Below are 22,674 nucleotides of genomic sequence, written 5' to 3'. Positions count from 1 at the left end.
TATTCTTCACGGACTTTGCTGCTCCCTGCCAGCTTCGCAACCTTTTTGCAGGAAAGCGTTACACAATGTCCGGCCTGTTAAAATGTAGGTGCGCCTTTCAAAAGAAAAGGTTGTGAAACCAACAGAAAGTGAATTTCTTAATAACAGATAGGAGTTTCTGTGAATTTGTTGTACAGATCAAGTTAAAGTACCTTCTGTTTACTGTTTATGTTTTTATTTATTCCACTTTTGCACTGAGATGTCACCAAATTCGTCCTTTCAGTCCAGGCGGCCAGGATAATTTAAGGTCCAAGATTCAACCAACAAACATGTTATTGTTTACAACTCAATTTAGATTTTCCTGCACTAATGAGAAGAGCACCCCTGATGGTGCTGTTCATCCAGAACTGATCTGATCCGGGGGCGCATTACCTTTTGTAGCCGCAAGAAGGCGCCAAAGCCTTAATATTCATGCATCTTACCTGAAGGACGTCACACACCTGTCCAGTGGTCTCATTCTGAGGCCCACGAGCTTTTCAGTGGATCCTTGGAATGCAAATCTGTGCCCAAAGAGAAATTGTTGACTGAGAAGAAAAGCATTAGAATTCAAATATGCAATATTTTTGGAGGGCATATTTTTTAAAAAAGCTCAGATTTGCATCCAAGATGTGTGTTGAATGAATGTATAAGGAAAAGGTGATGACCTCAGACTGTTGTTCCGGTTACCAGCTTCGTATTGGATGAGAAAATTACTTGTGAAATGAAATATCATCTAAAGCTTCTCTTTTTTTGGATGAAAAAAACAAAATTTTTCAAGGAGAAATATTGATGGAGATGCGATTACATCCATAAATGTAGTTCTGTCATTCATGCATCATCTCCTGTCTAAAATCTTTATCTTTCTTAGCTTCTGTAGACTTGAATTACGTTTTATTATTTATTTCCATTGTTTCTACTGTATAACTCCTTCTGTTCTGAGGTTTAATTGTATCTGTTTGTCGTTTAGTTTTTCTGGTGGCAGGACCACTTAAAAACTACTTGACAAATGTATGCAGAACTTTGTAGAAGGTTTTGGGATCCATTCTATTTTTACAGGACATCCAGGATATTAGGATGGAACTTTTACAATAGTTTTTATTAAATACTGTAACTTTGATGGTTTTCTGGGAAACTGACTGAAAAAAATCTACAAGCGTCATTCTGAATAAGAGAGCAGAACTTTTATCATGTGAGGTCTCCTTTTTAAAAAATTGTCAAAAAATGTGCAGAAATCACCTCATGAAATTTCATGAAACATGTCAGGTGAGACTAATAATTGGAATTTGTTTTAATTTAATTGAAAGTGAGTGTTGGGACCTTGGCTTCTGATTATGTTTCAGGTGTAAATTAGATTATAAATCACAAAAATAATCTAATTAAGTGTGTTGCTTAACTCAAATCCAAACACATTCAGTTTATCTTGAATAAAGAAGCTGAGCCCAGAATATAGTTATTTTTTTACTCTGAAATTGATTTCCACGATGACTCATTTATCAAATTGGTTGCTCTTTCGATTTCTGCACATCGACTAATAACAGCAAATTGCTTTTCAGTTGTTTTTCTAATATTATGCACTTTTACAGACTTTCAAAATACCCCCTCCCCCCTTTATCCTTTAACACAACATATGGATGTAAGCATAGAATTAAAAGCTCTGAATTAAACTTGTATATGCATCATTTCAGTCTAATGGGAGTACTCTGATCATCACATCTACAAAAACAAAACCTCACAAAACAAAAATTAATGTTGACAGTTAATGAAGCACCAAGGACATCTTTTCATGTGAAGAAAGTGAAATTAAAAGGATGTTTTGATGAGACCAAACATTATAAGACTGACTCACTTCTTCTTGAGCAGTGAGAATGTAGGAACGGTTTAGTGTAAAAAGTGTTATTAAAGTCATATATCCTTTCATTCCTTTCTCAGCTGTGACGTCTTTTTCAAGTATGACTCCTTTTCATCCCGTCGTAAAACTGCTCCGACACGAGCGACGTGACGTAAAGATGAAAACCAAACTCGTCAGAGATGTCTCTGCAATTAGAATCACAAAAACACAAGAAAAATGTTCACCCGCCTCATTTATTCATCATCATTTATACTTGCTTGCTTGTGACTGCTCGGTTTTTGCTTTGGGATCTGTACCCTCGTTGATTTGTTTGTTGCATCGACCTTGAATGTCTGCAGGGAAAGAGAGCGCTAGATAGAAACACCAGATGGATTGGTTTTAAATTTTCTCAAATAAATTATTTTGGTTGGAAAATGTCAGACATCTCATTTGGTTTGTTTTGATTTATTTTCTCAAGTATAGATCCATGAAAACAACTCTCATTTGCGCAAATGGAGGTTTTGTTCTGTCGCTTCTTGTTTCCCAAATCTTACATTGACAGAAATAGTTGAATATTTGAATAAAATAGCAGATAAATGTAAAAAAAATTGTCAATTTATAGTATTTCTTCCAGTGTCATTGTCTCTAGAACAGTTGGACTGGTATACACAAAGATTCATGTGTGCAAATAAGCTGGTGGTGGTGGGGGGTGAAGGTATGATGTCATGAGAATGAAGACGTGAGGAGAAACTGCAGAGTCCGGCAATATTCAAACACATTTCTGCTGGATAGTTATGAAAAGAATAACAAGGAAAACACACCAACGTGTCCATAAAACCTCCTCTCACTTCTGTTCTTAAAATGTTTGCTGAAATCAGTTGTTAAAGCTTTGATTTACTCATTTCATTAATTTTATATCTTCTAAAATGAACCAAAAGGTGTTTGATTGTCTTTTCAGAACGGGTAAAGAATCACTAACGTATTTATTTCAGTGGGACTTGTGGAGATGAACGACTTTGAGCTTTCAGAAACATTTGACGGGGGTGTTAGAAATGGACATCCAGGGGCGCCTGATGCCAACACATTGCGCCAAACTCCAAACACGCCGGCGCCTTAAAGGCCCCCGTTCAACAGCTTTCTGCTGCTTAATTGCTGTAGCTCCCAGCAGGAACGATCTGCTCTAATTCTCTGCCACCCAATACAGTTAAGATGAGGTTAAACAGAGAGCAGCACAGCTTTACAGTCAAACCTGCCGTGTTTCCAAACACTCCCAAAAGATTTCCCTGATTACAAAAAAAAAAAAATCCATCTGTGTTCTGACAAATGGTGGCTGAGAGGCGACAGAGACGGGGAGGAAAAAGACATGATTTATTTTCAAAGCTTTTATGATGCTTTCCATTGTTCTGCTCACGCTTTATTCTCCTGGCACACCACGACGACCGATGGGGACGTAACTGTTGCAGCGACACAAAGGAGCTCCTCAAATTACACCTGTGACAATTACTACAGCAATGTGCTGTCGGCAGGACAAAAGAATGTTATCTAAAACTACTCACACGGAACGTACAGAAGAAAAAAAAATAAAATCAAACGCTGCTCAGGCTTTTGTTGCGGGGTTCAGTCTGTCTGGTGTGTCACCTTTAAATGTATTATTATCAAAGCAGATTGGGACAATTGAAAAGTGAAATATTTTCTGTTTCATACACATTCAGTGATTTTTCTATTTAATGGGATAAAATGTCAGAATAAAATGTAAAGCTGGGAAGTAAATGCATTTTTAGTAGTCCAAAATGAGACATTAATGGTCAAACTGTCAATCAGCCAATCAAATCTATTTATTTAACTTTTGTTGAATAACGCCAGCCCATTTCCACTCCAGGTTGAGCTGAACTGCATCCCAGTCAGCCCTGATAAACTGTGTGTGTGTGGGGGGGAGGTAGTAGTGAACTAAAAAGCACTCAACGCAACGCTTAGATCCACCAAGGCCAAACAAATCCACACAACTGTTTAACTGACCCATGACCCACTCCTCCAAGCATTTCGGTGTTATTAGGGAATATGTTTTTTTTTTAAATGGCCCGAGATTACAATTTTTTATGTGGCTCCACATCAAATGACAAATTTATAGATATTTACTATTCAAGTCTTAAACAAAAATTACCCAGAAAATACCTCTGCGTTTTGAAGGATGATCAGGATCAGTGAGAGATCACAGATTCAGTCCCTCACCCATTCCGAGTTCTCCACACAGATTTTGTGGAAATGTTCAAGCAATCAGTGGATACAGCTGGAAAGAAACGATTTTGTTGATGGTGAAAGATGCAAACATTTGTTGGGTGTTTTCCGGAAAAAAATGAACATTTCTGCCATCAGCTGACAGAGTGGAATCTGTGAAGAAATGTATTGATCCATCAAACAATTTACAATGATGCCTACTGAGGAAATGATGGCTCGTTGCTCACTGAACCACCATGAGTTAAGCAAAAAGTTGACTGAATTTAGCAAGTTTTAGATACCTCCCCTGTTCTCTATAACAATCTCCATTTACAGTCGGCAAACATCGGGGGACCTTTTATCTGCACCCAATCAGTCGCCCTGGAAATTGCACTCAATTTCAATGTTCAAATAGATAAAGAATAAAAGTTCATGACATGAAGGTTGCCCGAAGAAAATTAATCATTTATTGCAGATGGGTACCCAACTAAATTTTACGAAAATCTATGAAAATTTGGCCTCTTCGCTTCTTTTCAGTGTGTCCTTGGTGTGTGGTTCTTTTCTGACTCTAACGTGGGTTTCAGTGTCTGCTTTACTTAAAAAGAGAAAGACTCTGTCAAAATTACAACAATTATGCTTTTGCTTTTATGCTTTTATTTCGAACACGTGCGCAGAATAACAACAAAAATGAAGACAACAATAATACTAATAACACACAAAACATGCTCGAAAAGGAGTAGGAGGAAGCATGAGGTATCATCCATATTATCATCCAATATCCAAGATAATGTGAAAATATGTCAAAGGTATTTGAAACCATTGTCCCAAATATTATTTTAGAAGATGACACAGATTCATCAATGCGTAAAAAATATTTTTTGCAACAGCCCGTCGCCTTGAGAGTTATTGACTCCCGTAAGTTGTTGTAGTTGTAGATTTTATGCATGATAAATGTTTGGTTGTTCTTTTTAAAAGATCTATGCTCATTTTACACTTGCATGACTTATTTAACCCCCCGAGGGTTAAAGTTAATGGAATTGGGGTGTCTCAATATGCTGATGATCCTGTAGTTTATGTCACAGATTGAATGGTAAGCATCAAAGGGATAATCTATATTTAGGGAAATCTTTCTCCACACTTCAGGGAATAAAATTAACATTTAGCGATGTGAATAATTTCCTATCAATGCCTCTCTTCTACACTTCAAACAAATTTAATTCCAAATTTAATTTAAATATCCAAATGTAATTGAACCTGCTCTCTAGGGTGACCTCTACCTAAACTCATGGAATAATTTACCTCTTATCAGAGGTGTAGAGAAGAAAATTTTAAATTAAAATTAAAATATGTTAACTTTACTGTGATAAACCTTTTTTCTTAACTCAGCATTGCCCATCTTTTCTATTTTCTACATGAGATGTTTGCTCTTTTAAAACAACCCTGTTGTGGGAGGTTGAATTATAGTCAACACATGTAGATATGGCCATTAGGGGTATATGTTCACTGCAGTCTTGTGCACACCTTGGACTCATACCATCCCAGACATTACCTAGTTGTATTTGGCATGATCTAGTCTTAGGTTTACAATATGTGTGATGGCTGCAACAGCACCTTCAAATTTCTAGGCTTCTGTTTTTCACTTTTGCAAAACATCCTAATTGATTTGGTGCCCGATGCCTAGAAGACGAGTCAAAGATAGAGAGGGATATTATTTTTAAAATATTATTTGTACTTGCATCTGTCTTTTAAAAAGTAAACACACACACACTGTTTCTGCAGATGCAAGGTCATCCGACACACAATCTTTTTTAAAAATGATGTTCTCTATTTTTGAATGTTCCAGCAACGTTGCCCTGCAGTTCTGACAAGAAATAAAAAGGAGGGCACCGCACTAAATTTTGTTATTTAATACAAATCAGATGGATTTGAACTAGAAGGACAGCGTTTGTGAGACTTGAAGCCCTGATTGCACATTAAATGTAGAACTGTCACTGGCAGCTCCCAGTTCCTACACAACAACTCACTACAATTAATCCTAGCATTAGCTCAGTTGTCAAAACTGCTCAGAGTTAAAACCTAATGTGTAAACTTCAACAGCTCTGATAAAGGTTAATTGGTAGTAAACTTTGTTTCCACAATGCCATCAGAAACTACAAGCACTTGATGCTTATAAAGCACCAAGGATGTCGAACGAATTGGGGGGGGGGAGGCAGGATGAAAATTCCATGCTTGAAAACCAACAGTGCTCAACAATTTTTTGAGCTCAGCTGCCAGTCTAGCCCTCCACCATAGATGGAAACAAGCTCTTTGTTTAGAGGGTTCAAGAACAGCTTGCTCTCTTACTGTGGAACATAATCACCACATTTGTAAACGTAAATCAAGGCTTTGAATGCAACCATTCATCTTGAGTTACTGTGTTGTCGTTCAGACATCAAGGCTTTCCAAGGCCTGTACTCTCCACAGCAACCTACGTTGTATTAGGGAACCGAAAGGCTTTGCCACAAAGTGCCAAGTAGCTTTGGGTCCCTTATAACAGACTGCAAAAAAACTTGCAGCGTTGTTTTAGCACACGAGTCAGTCAATTTCTCCGGTTTTCTTTGACTGTGTAAAGCTGATATACACTCGGCAGTTTGAGCTTATATTCGACATGATTTTCGAGCCAAGTGGCTCAAAAGTTGGCCTGAATTTTGGCTAAATCGGGGGACATCAGTGAGCAGACAGTTCATCAAGTTGTTTCTCTAATTAGAGATCCATGGTAGATTTGCCCAAACTGATCTACAACCACCAGTGGTAGCCAAGAGAAGTGAAAATAGTCATGTGATCACCCATGCTTGTTTGTCAACAGATACAGATGTAGAATTGGATCATGAGTCATAATTGATGGCATCTTGACATTTTGAATGATACCTATAGGTATCAACAAAGACAGCACATTAATGTTAAAAGAAGGCTAAAAACTTGTCTTCTCATGTTAGCCTTGAATTAGCTACACTTTAAAGACTAGCTTGAATGTTATTTCTGTCTGTGTTTGTATATTTCCCATGTATCTCATTCTTAATTTTATTCTGTATTATACTTTCGCCCTTATTTTTAAACCTATTATGGTCGTGTGGGTTTTAGTCTACAATTTATTTTAGATTGGTTCAGGCATTTATGTTTTTATGGATTGCTATCCACATGCTAAAATTATTTTATATCCCTCTTCTAATCTTCCTTCTACGAAAAGCACTTGGGGAATGCAATTTCTTCGTTGCAAAGCACTTTGACTTGTGATTGTTGCACGAAAGTTTATTACTTTGAATTGCGATTCCGTAAATAGTTTGAGTCTCATCGCTCATGTGTTTTAAAAGCCGTTACATTCAGCCTTAATGTACACATGCTGTATGCTTTGTGGCGGAGGGGAGTGTGATATTTTTGCCAAACGAGAAAGTGAACACATCGTTCTTTTCTCCTCCCCGGCTATTGTGAGCAGGTGAGAGGCCAAGTTTCTTCGTCCTCAATCTATTTCCCAGGCTGGAGCTCTGCACCTCATCTTGTATAGCCCGGGTCCTTTTTTTAGTGGCCCCTTTTTTAGCCATCTTTTTTTACCTCTCTCAAACAATGGATCCAGCCCCACTCTAAGCAGCAGCCCCCCAAACAATTAGTGAATAAAGTTAGTCCAACATACAGCCCTTAAACCCACCCCCAGACTGCTGCCGGGCAGCCACACTCACAGAATTGTTTGTTAATAGTCCAATTAGATAATTGCCATCTTTCACTCCTTTTCCTGTCTGTTTCCCATAAAGGCGTGAATGGCACTCAGGGAGGGGGTCAGTTTGAAGAGGGCTTTTGGCCAGCTAAGGTGACAAGAAGGGCAAGAGAATGCCCCTTGCACTAGGCCACAGGTTTGAATTGAATCTTTGTGGCCTAATCAATGGTCTTATTGGATTACTGGCCACTGCTGTGTTCAGAGATATTGTTGCACTGACAATGAAAATAGCTAAGAGTTGGTGGTTGGGTGGGTGGGTAGTGGGCTGGAAAGCGAGTGGTAGAGCAAGGTAGGGGCCATTCCAGAGGTATGCATGAGAGAGGGAGACTGTGTGTAGGTAGACGTTGCACTAATGATGAGTTTTGTTCCCCGTTTTTGTCTTTTTCAAATTTGCGGGTTGAGGTTACAAGAGCTGAAGATGGCTTCTGGGGTGCGATCTTTTGAAAACTGAAGACTGTGGCATTAGTTGCCGGGACCTCGCGCCGTAGCTCTCCAAAGCAAACACAGGACGATACAAGGAAAACAAAATTCCCGTTAAAGCAGAGCTCGTTCAGGCGCTCAGATCCACGTGTTGTCGCCTTCGTAAATTCTGATTGGCGTGGATTTGCTCCTTATTCTTTTCAACTGTTTCTGTCTCTCTGGCTTTCTCCCAGATGTCGACAGCAACATAGTGGTGAGATCAGTACATTGCAGAATTCTGTTGATTGGCGAGAGAGAGAGAGAGCCGACAAGGAAAAAAAAAACAGAATCAAAGTTCGCTGAGATGCTACTGCAATCAGGTCTGCCGCGAAAACTCTTGGAGAAAAAAGCCTAACTGTGGACAGAAGAATGAAGCACTTTTTTCAGATCTGGAAGAGTTGTACCCCTATGATTGTATTTGTTCATGTGGTCGTGAGACTAGACCAATCATTTGACTTGATTCTCTGGGCTGAGAGCGGGTAAGCTGAGGGGGAAAGGACAAGCTAACCCCTCTATCAAGACTTGATGTATTTCCTCAAACAATTTATCTTATTCATGAGGTTACGCAAATGTGGAGGCAGCAAAATTACCGTAATCAACTGAAACAGTGTGTGCGCCTACATGGATGATTATTTGGAGATCTTCTATGAGCCTGGTGTCTATGTGACGAGGAAAGGGGGGCTCTGAGTTACTGTTGCGTTTCAGTGAGAAGTCCATGATCATTGGGCAAGGGTGTTTGATCTGTAATAATAGGACTCCTTGGTCGGGCGACGCAAGTATTTCTCCCAACATTAGATAGCTGACTCCGTCCCGGTGAAAGGTGCTGATTTGTAACTAAAACCCGCGCTGTCCAGACAATCCGGTGCATCTTGTGTTCTCCTTTTTTTTTCCACCTGACAAAGGGGAAAAAGAGGCGGACAAACTGCAAGTCCAAAAGGATAAACTGAGCATGGAGGTCAGGTACAACCAAGAAACGGAAGGGATGGGGCTGAAGAATGGACTAAAGACGGGTAAAGACGACAAGGACTCCCAGGGCAGCTTGTCCAAAAGCTTCCTCAAGGAGCAGCAGGACTCCTTTTCCCCCTCTGGGACTGTGGACAACTGCGAGAAGAACAGGGGGAGCACGGGGGACCCGGACTACTGTCGGAGGATACTGGTCCGAGGTAGGGCACATTTTCGTAGTGATTTTATCCTGGAGATCAGAGCGATTCATCCTGTCGGTTTAAAATGATGAACATGAGGGAGAAAAGTTGAGTCTTTGTCACATCAGGTAACGTTTGTCGATGTGCACACCATTTAAATCTTTTTAATTATTTGGATTTAATTTAACGTTAAATTGAAGAACACGATGTACCAAAAAAAATTATAGCTTTGAATTTTCATTTTTGTATCTATTCATTTAGATTTTTTTCAGTTTAGTACAATCATAGGAGCAAGTAAATTATTAAAATAAATAAATTATTATTATTATTATTATTATTATTATTATTATTGTTATTATTATTATAAATGAGGACTATAAAATCTGTGTTTTAATGTCAAACTACATTTTTGTGCATTTCAATTGCAATTTTTTTTGAAAAGCTAAATTTTTGTTTCGCCATGAAATTACAAATTTCACTTTAGTTACTATTATGTTTACACTAAATACACTAATCTTACACTTGTGTTAATTTACTCATAAATATTTAAAAAGAGTCACTTTAAATTAGGTTGTAAACTGTCAATAGTTTGTAATTTTTCTTCCCAGTAAATTTTTGAAAACAGCAAAATAGAACTTTACCAAAAATAGGGTTATGTCAGATATGACAGAAGACTACACAACTTAAAATAAAGATATGAAATCTACTTAAATAGTTTGAACATTATTTAGTTAATACTTGTTTGCATGTTAATAATAAATTAATGGGTCACATTGCAACCACTTTTTTGAAGTTTAAAAAAACAGTTTAGAATTATGTTAAATGTAATGCTAGCTGGGAAAAAATAGAAGCTTAGGTTGGATTGAAATTAATAGGATTTTACAGAATTTGGTCTTTTTTTGTGTTAGCATAGGTGCAGATTATATAAATCTGGAAGTGACCAGATTTTTTAAATGTAAATTCATTAGACACACACATGAATGTTTGAGAATTTATTATACATATTTTTGTGGGATTTTAACATGAAATAAAATCAAGTTGCTGTGAACATAAATGAAAGGATACTTGTCTGTCAGTGCAAAATTTTACAATAAATCTACACACAATTATATAATAAATAAAAAACTAATATAAAACCCCCATTAAATTCAGTACAGATAACAGAATTTGAGTCATGATATCTTCGCCCTCCCACTACTGTTACTATTAATAATAATGTAAAATCCCTGTGTTCAACTAAACTTAATATTACTTCATTTGTGCTTCATTTACTTAATATTAGTTGTTCTCTCTGTTTTATTCTTTCAAAAACAAACACATTTAGGTTACGTACGTGCAGGATTAAAAAAAAGAGTATGTAGGTGAACGCCATTAGATGAAGATGAGTAAAGATGAAGGAAAAAGGGTTTTGTGTCCTCTTCATCCTCCACCTTCATGAGGAGGTGTAGGTGTGTGTGTGTGTGTGTGTGTGTGTGTGTGTGTGTGTGTGTGTGTGTGTGTGTGTGTGTGTGTGTGTGTGTGTGTGTGTGTGTGTGTGTGTGTGTGTGTGTGTGTGTGTGTGTGTATGTGTGCATGTGTGCATGCTCCCTGGAATCTCACACTCCTTTATTGAATGGGTTTAACTGTTGTGTTGATTAGTCTGAATGTGTTCATTATCATTGCATGTAAAACATTTCAAACGACGATGAGACCGTTTCATTCATGATAATAATTCATAACAAATATTAATTAATGATTAATGATCATATTACTCAGAGCTGATTTGTTGGTTGTTATGGATCCGGTCATGTTGAGGATGACAAATGAGCGAGAAAAACGCCACACAAAGGTTCATTTAAAGTGCTCGTCGTTGCAGACGCTAAAGGCTCCATCCGGGAGATTATCCTGCCGAAGGGTTTGGATTTGGACCGGCCCAAGAGAACCCGCACCTCCTTCACCGCTGAGCAGCTCTACCGGCTGGAGATGGAGTTTCAGAGGTGTCAGTATGTGGTGGGGAGGGAACGGACAGAACTGGCCCGCCAACTCAACCTGTCTGAAACTCAGGTAAGGAGACGCTTTTGTTAAGAAAAAATTAAAATGTGAAATTAAAAATTTTACAGAATAACTCATTTATTTCAAGCAAACTATAATCTCTTTTGTTTAATTAACTTCAGTGTGAATTTAATGCCCTTTATGTCCGTTTTCTATTATCTCCTGCTATTAGCACCACATGCTTTGTCACAGAAAAAAGGTGAATTCACCCGTAATAATCTAATTAATTTCATTTCATTTGCGAGCGCTGACACGGATGATAATTAAGTCCGCTCTTGACAATCGTTTTTTTTGTGTGTCTATTTTATTTAGAGAACTAAAACTCCTTAAAGAGTATTGTGTGTTTCGTAGCAGCGAGATCTGCTTTGAGAGTTCATTACTAACACCATTTTTTAAAAAGAAACGCACTAATTTGGTGTTTCCACTACGTGAAACGCTGGTTTCTATTTAGATCACGCTCTGTAACTTTAAGGAAAGGCTTTTTTCAAAAGTCTAGAGATGATCACGCTTCAAATTAACGATGTCATATGTGTGGGGTCATCGGCAGGTCATGCTATGGGTGAACTCCTTTCGCACTCACACCGGATTCCGAAGCGAGTCACCCGTGACTTGGGAACCCTTTTGGTTTCAAAAAGCTTTGTGTTTTCAGCTTCATTCATCGATTTTATTTTATTTTTTTTGCGGTGCAAAACGGCTGACGACGCCATCGGCTTGGTGCTAATGTTCTGCTAGCCCCTCCACTTCGAGGTCAACCTTTTCTCTCCAAACTTCCCTCTTTCGCTGAACCGCTTTGCAAAATTTCTTTTGCTTATTTGCCTTTTTTTTAAAAATGCTTTAATATTTCTCCCTTTCATTCAATCGGTGCCATTTCTTCCACCTCCAAATCCAAAACAAGTTAATTAAGTGTCTGAAGATGTTATTCTGCTCACGAAAAAAAAGAAAGAAGATAAAATAGAAAACACACTCAGCTTCCTATTTATGGATGACAAAGGCTTCAAGATTTTCTTCCATCTTCTGCTTCTTGTCCTAATGAAAATGTGATGAAATTAACATTCTGTTCCCGCCGCTCTCTGCTTGTTATATTAAGGCCATTTGCTGCGTGCGAGCTTTAATCATCTTTGTTCGAGCTACCAGCTTGGCGGCTTCACCTTGCTATTCTTCACTCTGGGAATGTTAGCTCTCACAATGACGTTCCTTCTGAGCAGTCGCACGCAGGAAATATAATGCATTTAACGCCAGGACTTCTCCTCTGGCCATGAGACGGTTGTTAACCGCGAGTGAATAATTAAACCACTTACAGTAGTGAAGGACAAAATATTCAAATGTGATTGGACTAGCTGGGGGATGGATGGAGGGCGGCTGCTGATTGGTGCGTGTACATTTTGTTCCGTATCAAAGTGATGAGACTTATAAGTCGTGGAGAACAATGTGTTTGTTTTTCATCCGTAGACGTTCGTTGGTTGTCAGCAGGATTACACAAGAACTCCTGAACGGATTTCCGTTCTACTCAGTGGGAGGATGTGTCCTGGGCCAGAACTGATCTCATTAAATTTTGGTACGGATCTGGATAAAGGGTCGGATGCAAGAATTTTTTTTTTTGTTCCTTCAACATCATTGTGTTTTTTGTTTCTCTTCCATCCAGTAGAGCCCATTCTTTACCTCTGCTAAAGTCCAACAGCCACTTTTAATTCCATTAAACCTCATCCAGAGTCAAACACAATTAGACCTGAACCACTTTCAGGTTTCTGGATGCCCAACATGCAACCATTTAAACCTGGTGGATTTAGATTTTTACTTGGATCCGCATCAGATTACGCCCCCCTAAATATACCTGACACATTTTTTCATTATTTTCCAGGAATAATTCCATTGGGATTTAAATAAAGTGTTAAAGGTGCCCTGTTGTGCAAATTAAAATGGGATAGTACTTCATCGGTAACCTCAAGAAATTAAAAATACTACTTAGTGAATCAATATGTTGAACTGTATTGTTTCCTATAATTCAGTGCTTCATGGTAAAAGTCCAAAAGTCGGCGTTTTTATTACTGTGGATATGTTTGTGATGACCCAGAGTAGAATCGTTGGTCTGAACGTTGATGGAATCCGTAGACTCTCCTCCTCGCCGTCCTTATTCTTGTGAGATCGAACGTGACTCGCTGCGACCTTTGGATCGCACGCCGAACTAACTCACAACCCGCCTTACTCAAATGTGGGTTGGTGGGTGTGATTCTGATTTATGAGAAATATTTGATTGATTGAAAAAAGGCCGTTAGGCTTCATATGTCGTACATTTGATGAAGGTATTACAGGTGACAAAATGTATTTATGTAATGTACTGTATTATTTAGAGAACAGGCTTTATAAGGATTGAGTCACAAAACTGAAAAACATTTCTGAAACTAATCAACCCAGCTTGCATTATATCATATATCACTATGTCACTCTGACTGAGGAGATATTTGGGTATCTTTACATTTTCAGAAAAATTAAGATTTTTTTTATTTTTTAGATGTGGATTTTTTTGAAGCTGGTAGTCTGGAGGATGATCATTTGCATCGGCTGTAGAGAAAACAAACTGGATGAACATGTGTGTCACTGTTTTAGATTTTAAATCTCCTCTAACTCTTCCTGTTATTTATTATTGGTGACGTGTGAATTGATCCCTGTGTTCCTTCAATAATTTTAATGCTAATGTAAAAACATCTCAGCGGCAAGTAAAATAAACAGAATGTAAAATTTTGACTGTTTGTTAGATCAAATGTAAAATACATTGTTTTATGTTAAAGTGAGCAAGAACAAGTGATCCACTTCATCAATAAACAGTCCAAAAGATGTGATCGACACACGATGGGTCAATCAATCAATCCATTAGTGTGTAAAAGAGGAGAATGTAGAAGAAAAATGTAAAATTTCCACCATTTCACAGGGCAAAGGTAGATTTTTTTTTGCTCTAAAAATTTACAATCAACTATTAAAGAACCCCACAAATAAGCAATAAAAATACAAAATACCCATTTCTATATCAACTTTTTTAACTGAATTTCCATCTTTTACAACAGAGGGGAAGTTGAGAATGACATTGACACATTAGAAAAAAATATTGCACCTTTACGAGACACTAAACGTTCGTCCTCCATACGTAATACGTTCTTCTGTTGAGGTCAGAGGAGTAGGAGGACCTTCAGCATCGCCCAGGTCACATTCACACTTACAGGAAATATGTGCACACGTGATGAAGACTATCTTCGAATGTAGTCTTCGTGTTCGGATCCAAACTATGTGCCTCTTGGGTGCATTCACACCTCCAGCTCTATCTGGCCATTTGTGACCAAATCGCTCAGGGTGGACGTTAATTATCTGACAAAACTGCAGCAACGTCATTTGAATGTTGCTGGAATCTTTAGACTCTCCTGTGTTGCATCTGAGTTTGTAAACTCATTACAATTTTAATTCCTAGTCCCTCGAACATTCGATCAAAAGCGTAACCCAAGAATTTAACGAAGCATTTCAAACATCAACACCATTCCTCCATGTCGGTAAAGGCGTGAATCAAAATAACTCATCTTTTCAGGGCTCGGGTTAAATTGTCTTTGAGTCAAGGACAAATGGCAGCTCGGCTTACGAAACTCTGCGATTGTGCAGTAAATTGTGATTTGCAGGACTTGGGTCTTATGTTGTATGCAAACACCTGAGACATAGATTTTTAAAGGATATGTCAAAATGAAGAAAATACCTTCAGACTAAATTCCAGGTCTGATGGGACCTCTGGCCCTTTTGCATAAACAGCTTTATTTTTGAAGACACAACGTTGTGCGTAAAAATGTGTTTTTAAGCTTTTTGGCATTTTTATTTCAAGTTCAATGAATTTGAAAGTACCTTCACTTTAGGCGTATTTACATACATTTATCACCTGCTGTCTTTTGTGCTCCCCTTCAGGTGAAGGTCTGGTTCCAGAACCGCCGCACCAAACAGAAGAAGGACCAGGGGAAGGACTCTGAGCTGCGTTCGGTGGTTTCGGAAACGGCGGCGACCTGCAGCGTCCTCAGACTTCTGGAGCAAGGTCGCCTCCTGACTCCTCCGGGCCTGCCGGGCCTGCTGCCCCACTGCGGCAGCGGCGCACTGGGCTCGGCCCTGAGGCCTTCCTCCATGGGGATGCCCAACAACAACAACAACAATGGCGGCAGTGGCAGCAGCAGCGGCGGCAGCACCGGCACAGCGGGCGGCAGCCCTCCTCTACCCGCCGTCACCAGCTCAGGAACAGTGACAGGCCTGCAGAGCTCGCCGGCCGCTCACAGCCTCTTCAACTTTCCCATGCCCACTTTACTCAGCGGCGTGGCCTCGCGCATCGCCTCCAACCCCCTGTCCATCGCCGGGTCACTAGCCGGAAACCTGCAGGAACTTTCCGCCCGCTACCTGAGCTCCTCGGCGTTTGAGCCTTACTCACGGACCAGTGGCAAAGAATCGATGGACAAGAAAATTCTGGAATGATGTTTCGTTTTTACGTAGATGGATTTCCTCAAGATACACTTTCTTGGCTTTTACTGTCTTTGTTGGGTTGCTCATTTTCTGTCCGTCTGTGTCATGTTCCGTAGCACTTCATGTATTCTGGTTGCACATGTTGGCGCCTTGTACCAGGAAGTAAAACAAAGACCTGTGCAAGTTCACAAAGCTGGGGTGGCAGTGGGAAGATTTTGCACAAAATGTTCATAAAGGACGCTATTATTTAGGGATTGCTGATATAGAAAATGTCCTATCTATTACTCCAAAACAACAATACACACAGATAAATGTTTGCTTCATACCAGAAGAGCTCTGTTGCTGTGTCAGGAGATAGGATTGGTGACAGACTGTAAAGCCTGTCCCGAATTGTGTGTTCTTGTTTGATGGTGTTAGAATGCAGCCATTGCAGAAAAAAATAGGTGTGGAGATCAAGCTGAGCAGCAGTTTCTGAGGTATGATTGGCAAAAACTAAGAGTATTAGGATTGAACGAGCGATTTCTGTTTGAAGGTCACTGCAACCGCACCGAATTGTGGTGCAATTTAGAAAAAAATATCTTTTCTTTTTTTTTTGTATAAGAATTTGGATTGAATTAAAACATAATTCAGAGAAGGTGTTGTCATACAGTACGATGGTTTAATTGTTCAGTGTCGTTTTCTCTATGGTTTTGGTGAGGATTTAAAAAATCTTTCAGCAAAGTTTTTGTCTTCGAGATAGAATCAGTACCTGATTTCTTTTTTTTGGGGGGGGTTTTTTTTCGTCTGTGACTTTTTTATTGCAACACTTCTTGCAGGAATGAGTTGCTGAATGTCCTGAAGAAAAGCTTTTGAGCCTTAATAAGCTGCTTTTTTTTTTTTGTCGAACACTAAAAAGTAACAGGTTTCCAGTCATTTCAACAATATAAAAAGCTCCTGTGTGTGAAATCTTCAAAATCCACAGCAGACTGGGGATTATTGTAGAATAAAAGTACTGGCAAGGGGAAACGTACCTTAAAATTGTTATTTTATTGTAAATTATTCACCTCTGTAATTAATAGATTATTAGTATATCTGGAAAATAATGAATGAATGAATGTATTAGTGAGGAATCAATCAAAAGCTTTTTTGGTACTGTTGTCGTGACAAATCTTGAAGTTTGTGAAATGTGTGGTACAAATGTGCATATATATTATGTATATGGCTACAGACAAAGATGTGTTTTTCCATTTCTCTTTCATACATGTTGCTATGAATCAAGTTGTGATAAATTTTATGACTGTTATACCTCATACACCAAGGCTTGCTGTTTTTGACTAGCACATTATATCGGTAGGGTCACTTCATCGCAAAACTTTTATAACGCGTTACAATATGCAGTACGCTACGTCTGTCGGTCGCGATTCACAACACCATGTTTCTGGAAATAGCAAAAATAATTAAAAGGTGGGAGGGCCAAACCTCAAATCACTGATTTAGGCTTTTCAATACCTGGATATAGAGTTTAAATGTTGAAACTAGTGGTTACATTTTGGGATCTTACTGGGATAAATTGGAATTTGGATGTGTTACAAGGATTTTTTCATATTTTACAGAACAGTAGTTTTCAGTGGTTGTTTTTAATCAGTTGAGTCAAATCAAAAACCTGCTCATTCCCATTATTGTAGTAAATAGTAAAAATAGTTCTGGTGGTATTGAAGCCAATTTGAAAGCTAACTTTTTTTTTATTTCAGGGAGGCCGTGATCCACAGGAGCTCCAATCCACAGCTTCTTGAAACTCCCTTTAATTCTTTTTAATTCTGAATTCTTTGACTATATTCACACAAATAACACATAATCCATGTTCAACTTCTTGGGATGCTGATAATTTTGGAATGAGGTTCCCATCTTCAAGAGACGCTTCAGCGGCTTTCCGACTGTCTTTTCATCCCTGGATACAGTCACACACAGGTGTTTGCTGATTGGATAATTAAACCTCCAATCAGGTTTTTCCTCTGATTGGTCGATTCATTTTCATTTTTTTCAGACCTGTCTTTTATCACGGTGTTGTTAGCATGTTTACTGTTGAGTTACCACACAGTGATTTAAACTAATAATAGTATTGGTGGAGTTGTGATCAAATAATCAAGCTGCAAACCAATTATTTTTAACATCAATAATCCACCTCTACAAGTTATAAAATGACACAAAGCATTCCAGCCCGCAAAAATTAATGGATTTCAAATTACCTGAAATGTTTTAGAAACTAGTTTGTGACTAGGAGAAAAAAAAAGCTTTTAAAGGAGTCGTTCTGATTATTTTAAGTCATCTCATACCCAAAATATCCAACAAATCTTTGTTCCCAGACAGCAAAATGATCCCCCAACTTAGAATCAAGATGTTCCCATTTGTGAGTCCATGCTCTGATTGTGTGGAGGGGTCGCGCCGAGCTGAAGTCGTCTGTACTCAGACTGGTTCCGAGGTAGGAGTCTTTCACTGGGAGGTTTTTATTCAGCTTTCAGGGGCAGATGGAGGGTGAGCCCCAGCGCTCGGTGTGTCGTGGTGTGAAGTGCACATCAGGAGACCGGCTCCAGCCTGAAGAACACAACATGTCCTCTGGAGCATGGCGCGAAACTTCCTGCAGACGCATTAAAAGACATGAAAGCAACTTTCTGAAAAAACCAGCCAGGTTTAACTATCACCATGAGTAACAGTCAACTGGAGTGAATTAATGCATTTTCCTGCTTCCTGTTACCCGTCCTCTGGTAGGATAGGGTTTGTGTGTGATGTTCTGATGTCATGTTACTAACGGGGGCTACAACTGCGTATTTAAGAGCATTTAGTTCTGTGAGGGAAGGTAAAGGGCATCTCTTTAGGAATCCTCCTGGAGGTCTGCTGCACCAGCAATTCCATCGATCAAGTTCCCCGAAGCAAAGTCACGTGGATAAACCGACTCAATATTTGGAATCTAAAGCTTTTCATTGTAGAAAAATTAGCTTTCAAGATTCAAAGTGATATATAATAGATCAAAATTGAAATTTACAATTTATTTTCTTTAGATTGATCTATATTTGCTGCCTGCTCTTCAGTTCTTCATCTTCTTCTACCGTTTTATGGTGTTGGTAAGCAGATTTCATTTGCGTTACTGATAACTTTTAAATTGAAATACGGTCAGAATTCTCTTAATCTCTCCTCTGAAATCATCTGAATTCCTCTGTCGTGCTTTCCTCTGACATTTTGTCATGTGACTTCATCTAGCGCCCCTTGCTGCTGTGGAGGTCTCAGGAAAGTTGTTGTTTTTTTGTTTGGCAGGTTCAGTTTTACAGAATTCATTTATTTTGATAAGGATTTTAAAAAAAATGTTTTTATGCATTCGTAAAACTTTTAAACATTTTTTGTCAAGTTTTACTGGGAATTATGTCCATTAAATCTTTTAGAGCTAGTTCTATCTCTTCTGATGGGCTAATCCTAGTAGAAGAGTAGGAACAAACCAGCAAGAGAGAAAACTGAGGATCATTTGTGAGGAGACCAAAAGAAACCAATCTTTCCTGCTGTGTCTTGGGACACGCCCCCCCCCCCCCCCCAGACCTCCGCACCCCTCCCACAAGAGGAATGAAAGGTCACATTTACGCCTTCTGTCCTACCCTCCACTCCACACAACCACCCCGGCCCATTCTTTCCCCTCACCCTAAGTCCAATTAGAAGGAAGACCGGGGGGTTTTGTAAATGAGGGGTTTCGGTGGGGGTGTGTCTGTGTGTGTGGACGATTAGGGCTGTCATAGCAGCAGACCACCAACACATTTTTTCCCATCACATGTTTGCATTTTTAATCTCTTAAGAGATGGGGGGGAAAAGAAGGCTGCATCTTGTCTTGTTTTTAAAATCTGTTTCTTTTTGCGCCCTACAGTAGATCTGGGATGAATGAGAAAACGTCCATCAGCAACTTTAAAACCTGTTTAAAGTGTTTTGCTTTGCTGAATTCTTCACATCAATTCGTCTGTCTTCAGAATGGTTTGGTAACATGCGAAACTATTAAAAACCTGAAAAATACAGTGACTTTTCAGAAAAAATATGGAAAACATTGTGCCGTATGTTATTCTTTTCTGAGTTTGTATTGGAAATAAATTCCTTTCAATCATTAAACTATGTTACCCTCAAAGCAAATCTTAAAAACAGCTCCAATCTGGATTCGGTTTGATATAGACAAGTCTGTTTTTACACATCAGTGTAGTTTAATCAAGTAACGACTGGAGCATTAATACGAATCATATCACCCATAACGTGTGTCTCTAGGCTGACTTGTTTTGCATGGATTTTTGGGATTATATAAGAGAATAAAAACAAAAGAAAATGAGTGATATCAGAGACGTCATCAAACAGGTATGAACAATCGGATGGAGTGCAAACCAGATCGATCACAATAACAGCTGACCTTGTCTGTTCACGCGTGCTTTCTTTTCTAGATGCCCCCAATGCCTACATTTTAAACCTAATGTCACCAACAAAGTCTTTGCTCCATCCATGTTTCGTGCTCCAGAGATGTTTTTAGGTCCGCCATGTGATGTTTTATCTCTGGATGGTGGCTGTACAACTGGACTCTCAACAAATGTGTGATTTCTGTGCAGTAGAAACGCTGCTGACTTCAAACCAGGTTTTTGTAGGTTAGTGGTTCATGCAGGAGTTATAATCACCTGTATGTCTGTAGATCCATAATATTATGTCCATTCTGTGTTCCCAAATTTTACACACATATATATGGTCAACTATAAAATGTTGTGCCTTTTAGTATTTGGATTAATCTACTAAAGTTTTGTAAAAATTCCCATGGAATTATCTGAGTGTAACTATAGGTTGTTCACCTTCTACATAGTAAATATCTATATTATGTCACCTTCAGATTACTTAATTTGACATATTCCATATAACCATGTTACTCTTTATTCATGTATACAAATATAGATTGTACATCTTTGGAGTTCTTAGTTACATCCAGTCTTCTGCATGAAAGCCAGACACACATACTTCCATACGTTCGACTTGGAAATGTATTAAGAAGTATATGCATTTAAAAATGTATATAGAAACACGCTGTGGGAGTTCTTTAACAACCACAGCAGTAAAATGAATGCATGAATATGATGACACCCATTTGCTTAGATAGCTGGGTCTGAGGACTTTGAGGGAAGTCATCAGGAAAACTGATGTTTCTAAAACGAGGTTACTGCTCCTGTAGGCAGGAGCCCTTCACTTGCATTAATTTGCTATTTTTTGCATGCGGCCTGAAACGTTTGAATGAGCTCTCTCGGGGATGCCGTCGGCCTCACAGTGGCTGTACTCACCACTTCAATCTGTAGTGCTTTTCCACCTCCAGAGCTGTGTGTCTGTATGTGATGTGTGACTGCTGGTGTGTTGGTTCTGTTGTTTGAAATCATCTTCAGTCCCTTTGGAGCTATCAGGCAGAACACGCTACGTCAAATGAGAATGGACCAGAGCTTCAAATAGGAGAAAACAGAAAACGATTTATTTCTACTCTTAGTTAGAAAAGAGAACAAAATGTGTGCAATCATGTCGTTTTAGCTGTCGCTCACCGGGCCACTCACCAGGACAGAGGGATAAGAGAAAGCACCCACACACAATTCTAGATCTTTAGACCTGTGTAATGACTGTAGATTCTAAAAGAGTTCCTGAGAAGAGAGGATGGGACTCAACTGATTGTTTGCTATTTTATGTTAAAGCATATTTTATCAAATTTTAGCCAGAAGTTTGTCGTTACTGTATGAAGCTCATTTCATATATGAGCTAAAGATGAACTAAAGATTTATTAATAAATGAATTAAATCAGGATAAAGGGTAGATTCTTGATTTTTTTTAAAACTTTCTTTACCATTATTGACTAAGTCTAATGGGATTAACATTGATAATTAGAATTGGAATTAGAGTCCAGTTTAATTAAGAAGGGCTGTTTGGCCTTGGGAGAGGTGATCAATATCTGATTATGAACCAATTAAAAATTCATTTATATTTATTCAATATTTTGATATATTAAGGTTCTACTGCTTCTACTTACTACAGCTTACGTGAGTTCAGTTTTTAGTAGACCCCATTCTGTTCTGGATATCCATCAATCCTGATTGATTCAATCACAACTGGATCACTTTGAGTCTGTCCACCTTTCATAATAATACATCTCCACACACGTCTCCTTAAGATTCTGACATTTCCTGACAAATGTCATTTGTCAGAGGATAGCTAGAATTTCACTCAACTCCCCACTTAAGTCATCAGGCCTGATCTAGGATACAAATCACAGCCTTGTGATATTAACATAAGACTTCTGGACAGTCTTATAACAGTTATTTTTTTATTTCTGTATTTTTTATAAAACCAAGACACATGGTTCTTTTGAGAATTTTAAGTAAATATAAAAAAATAACTGGTTTAATGAACTCCATGTTTCATGGGAGTTTTGTCTATATGTGCTGCTGATAGACCATCAAGTATTAAGGAAACAGGTGAAAACATTAACTCCTTGGTGGAGGTATTTGGAACTATTAAAAAAAATAATTGTTTTTTTACTCTTATTTATTGAATATTGTCATAAATTATATTTGTAATCATTTTTTCCTAATGTTGTTTTTGAGTAATCCCTGCATAACTCGGTATTCACCAAATAAAACATATGTCATCTCAAAGGGGTGTCGTGCGTCGATTCGTTACGTCATGACGTAAAGTGGGCGTGTCGCTGTGTCTGCGGCATTGCAGTGCTCCAAACATCCGGTTCC

The 22,674-nt window shown here is 38.6% G+C and overlaps 1 protein-coding gene across 1 annotated transcript; it reads left to right on the top strand.

Annotated features, from left to right (window-relative positions):
- The first annotated feature begins 9,216 nt into the window (after nt 1–9,216).
- Nucleotides 9,217–15,928, top strand: vax1 (ventral anterior homeobox 1). Its single transcript, XM_068328222.1, has 3 exons — nt 9,217–9,430; nt 11,265–11,452; nt 15,377–15,928. Exons 1-3 carry the CDS (start codon nt 9,217–9,219, stop codon nt 15,926–15,928), a joined length of 954 nt encoding a protein of 317 aa, XP_068184323.1.
- Nucleotides 15,929–22,674: the final 6,746 nt, after the last annotated feature.

The sequence above is a fragment of the Antennarius striatus genome, chromosome 11 (assembly GCF_040054535.1).
Source record: "Antennarius striatus isolate MH-2024 chromosome 11, ASM4005453v1, whole genome shotgun sequence".
Taxonomy (NCBI): domain Eukaryota; kingdom Metazoa; phylum Chordata; class Actinopteri; order Lophiiformes; family Antennariidae; genus Antennarius; species Antennarius striatus.
This window is presented reverse-complemented; position numbering and strand designations above follow the sequence as displayed.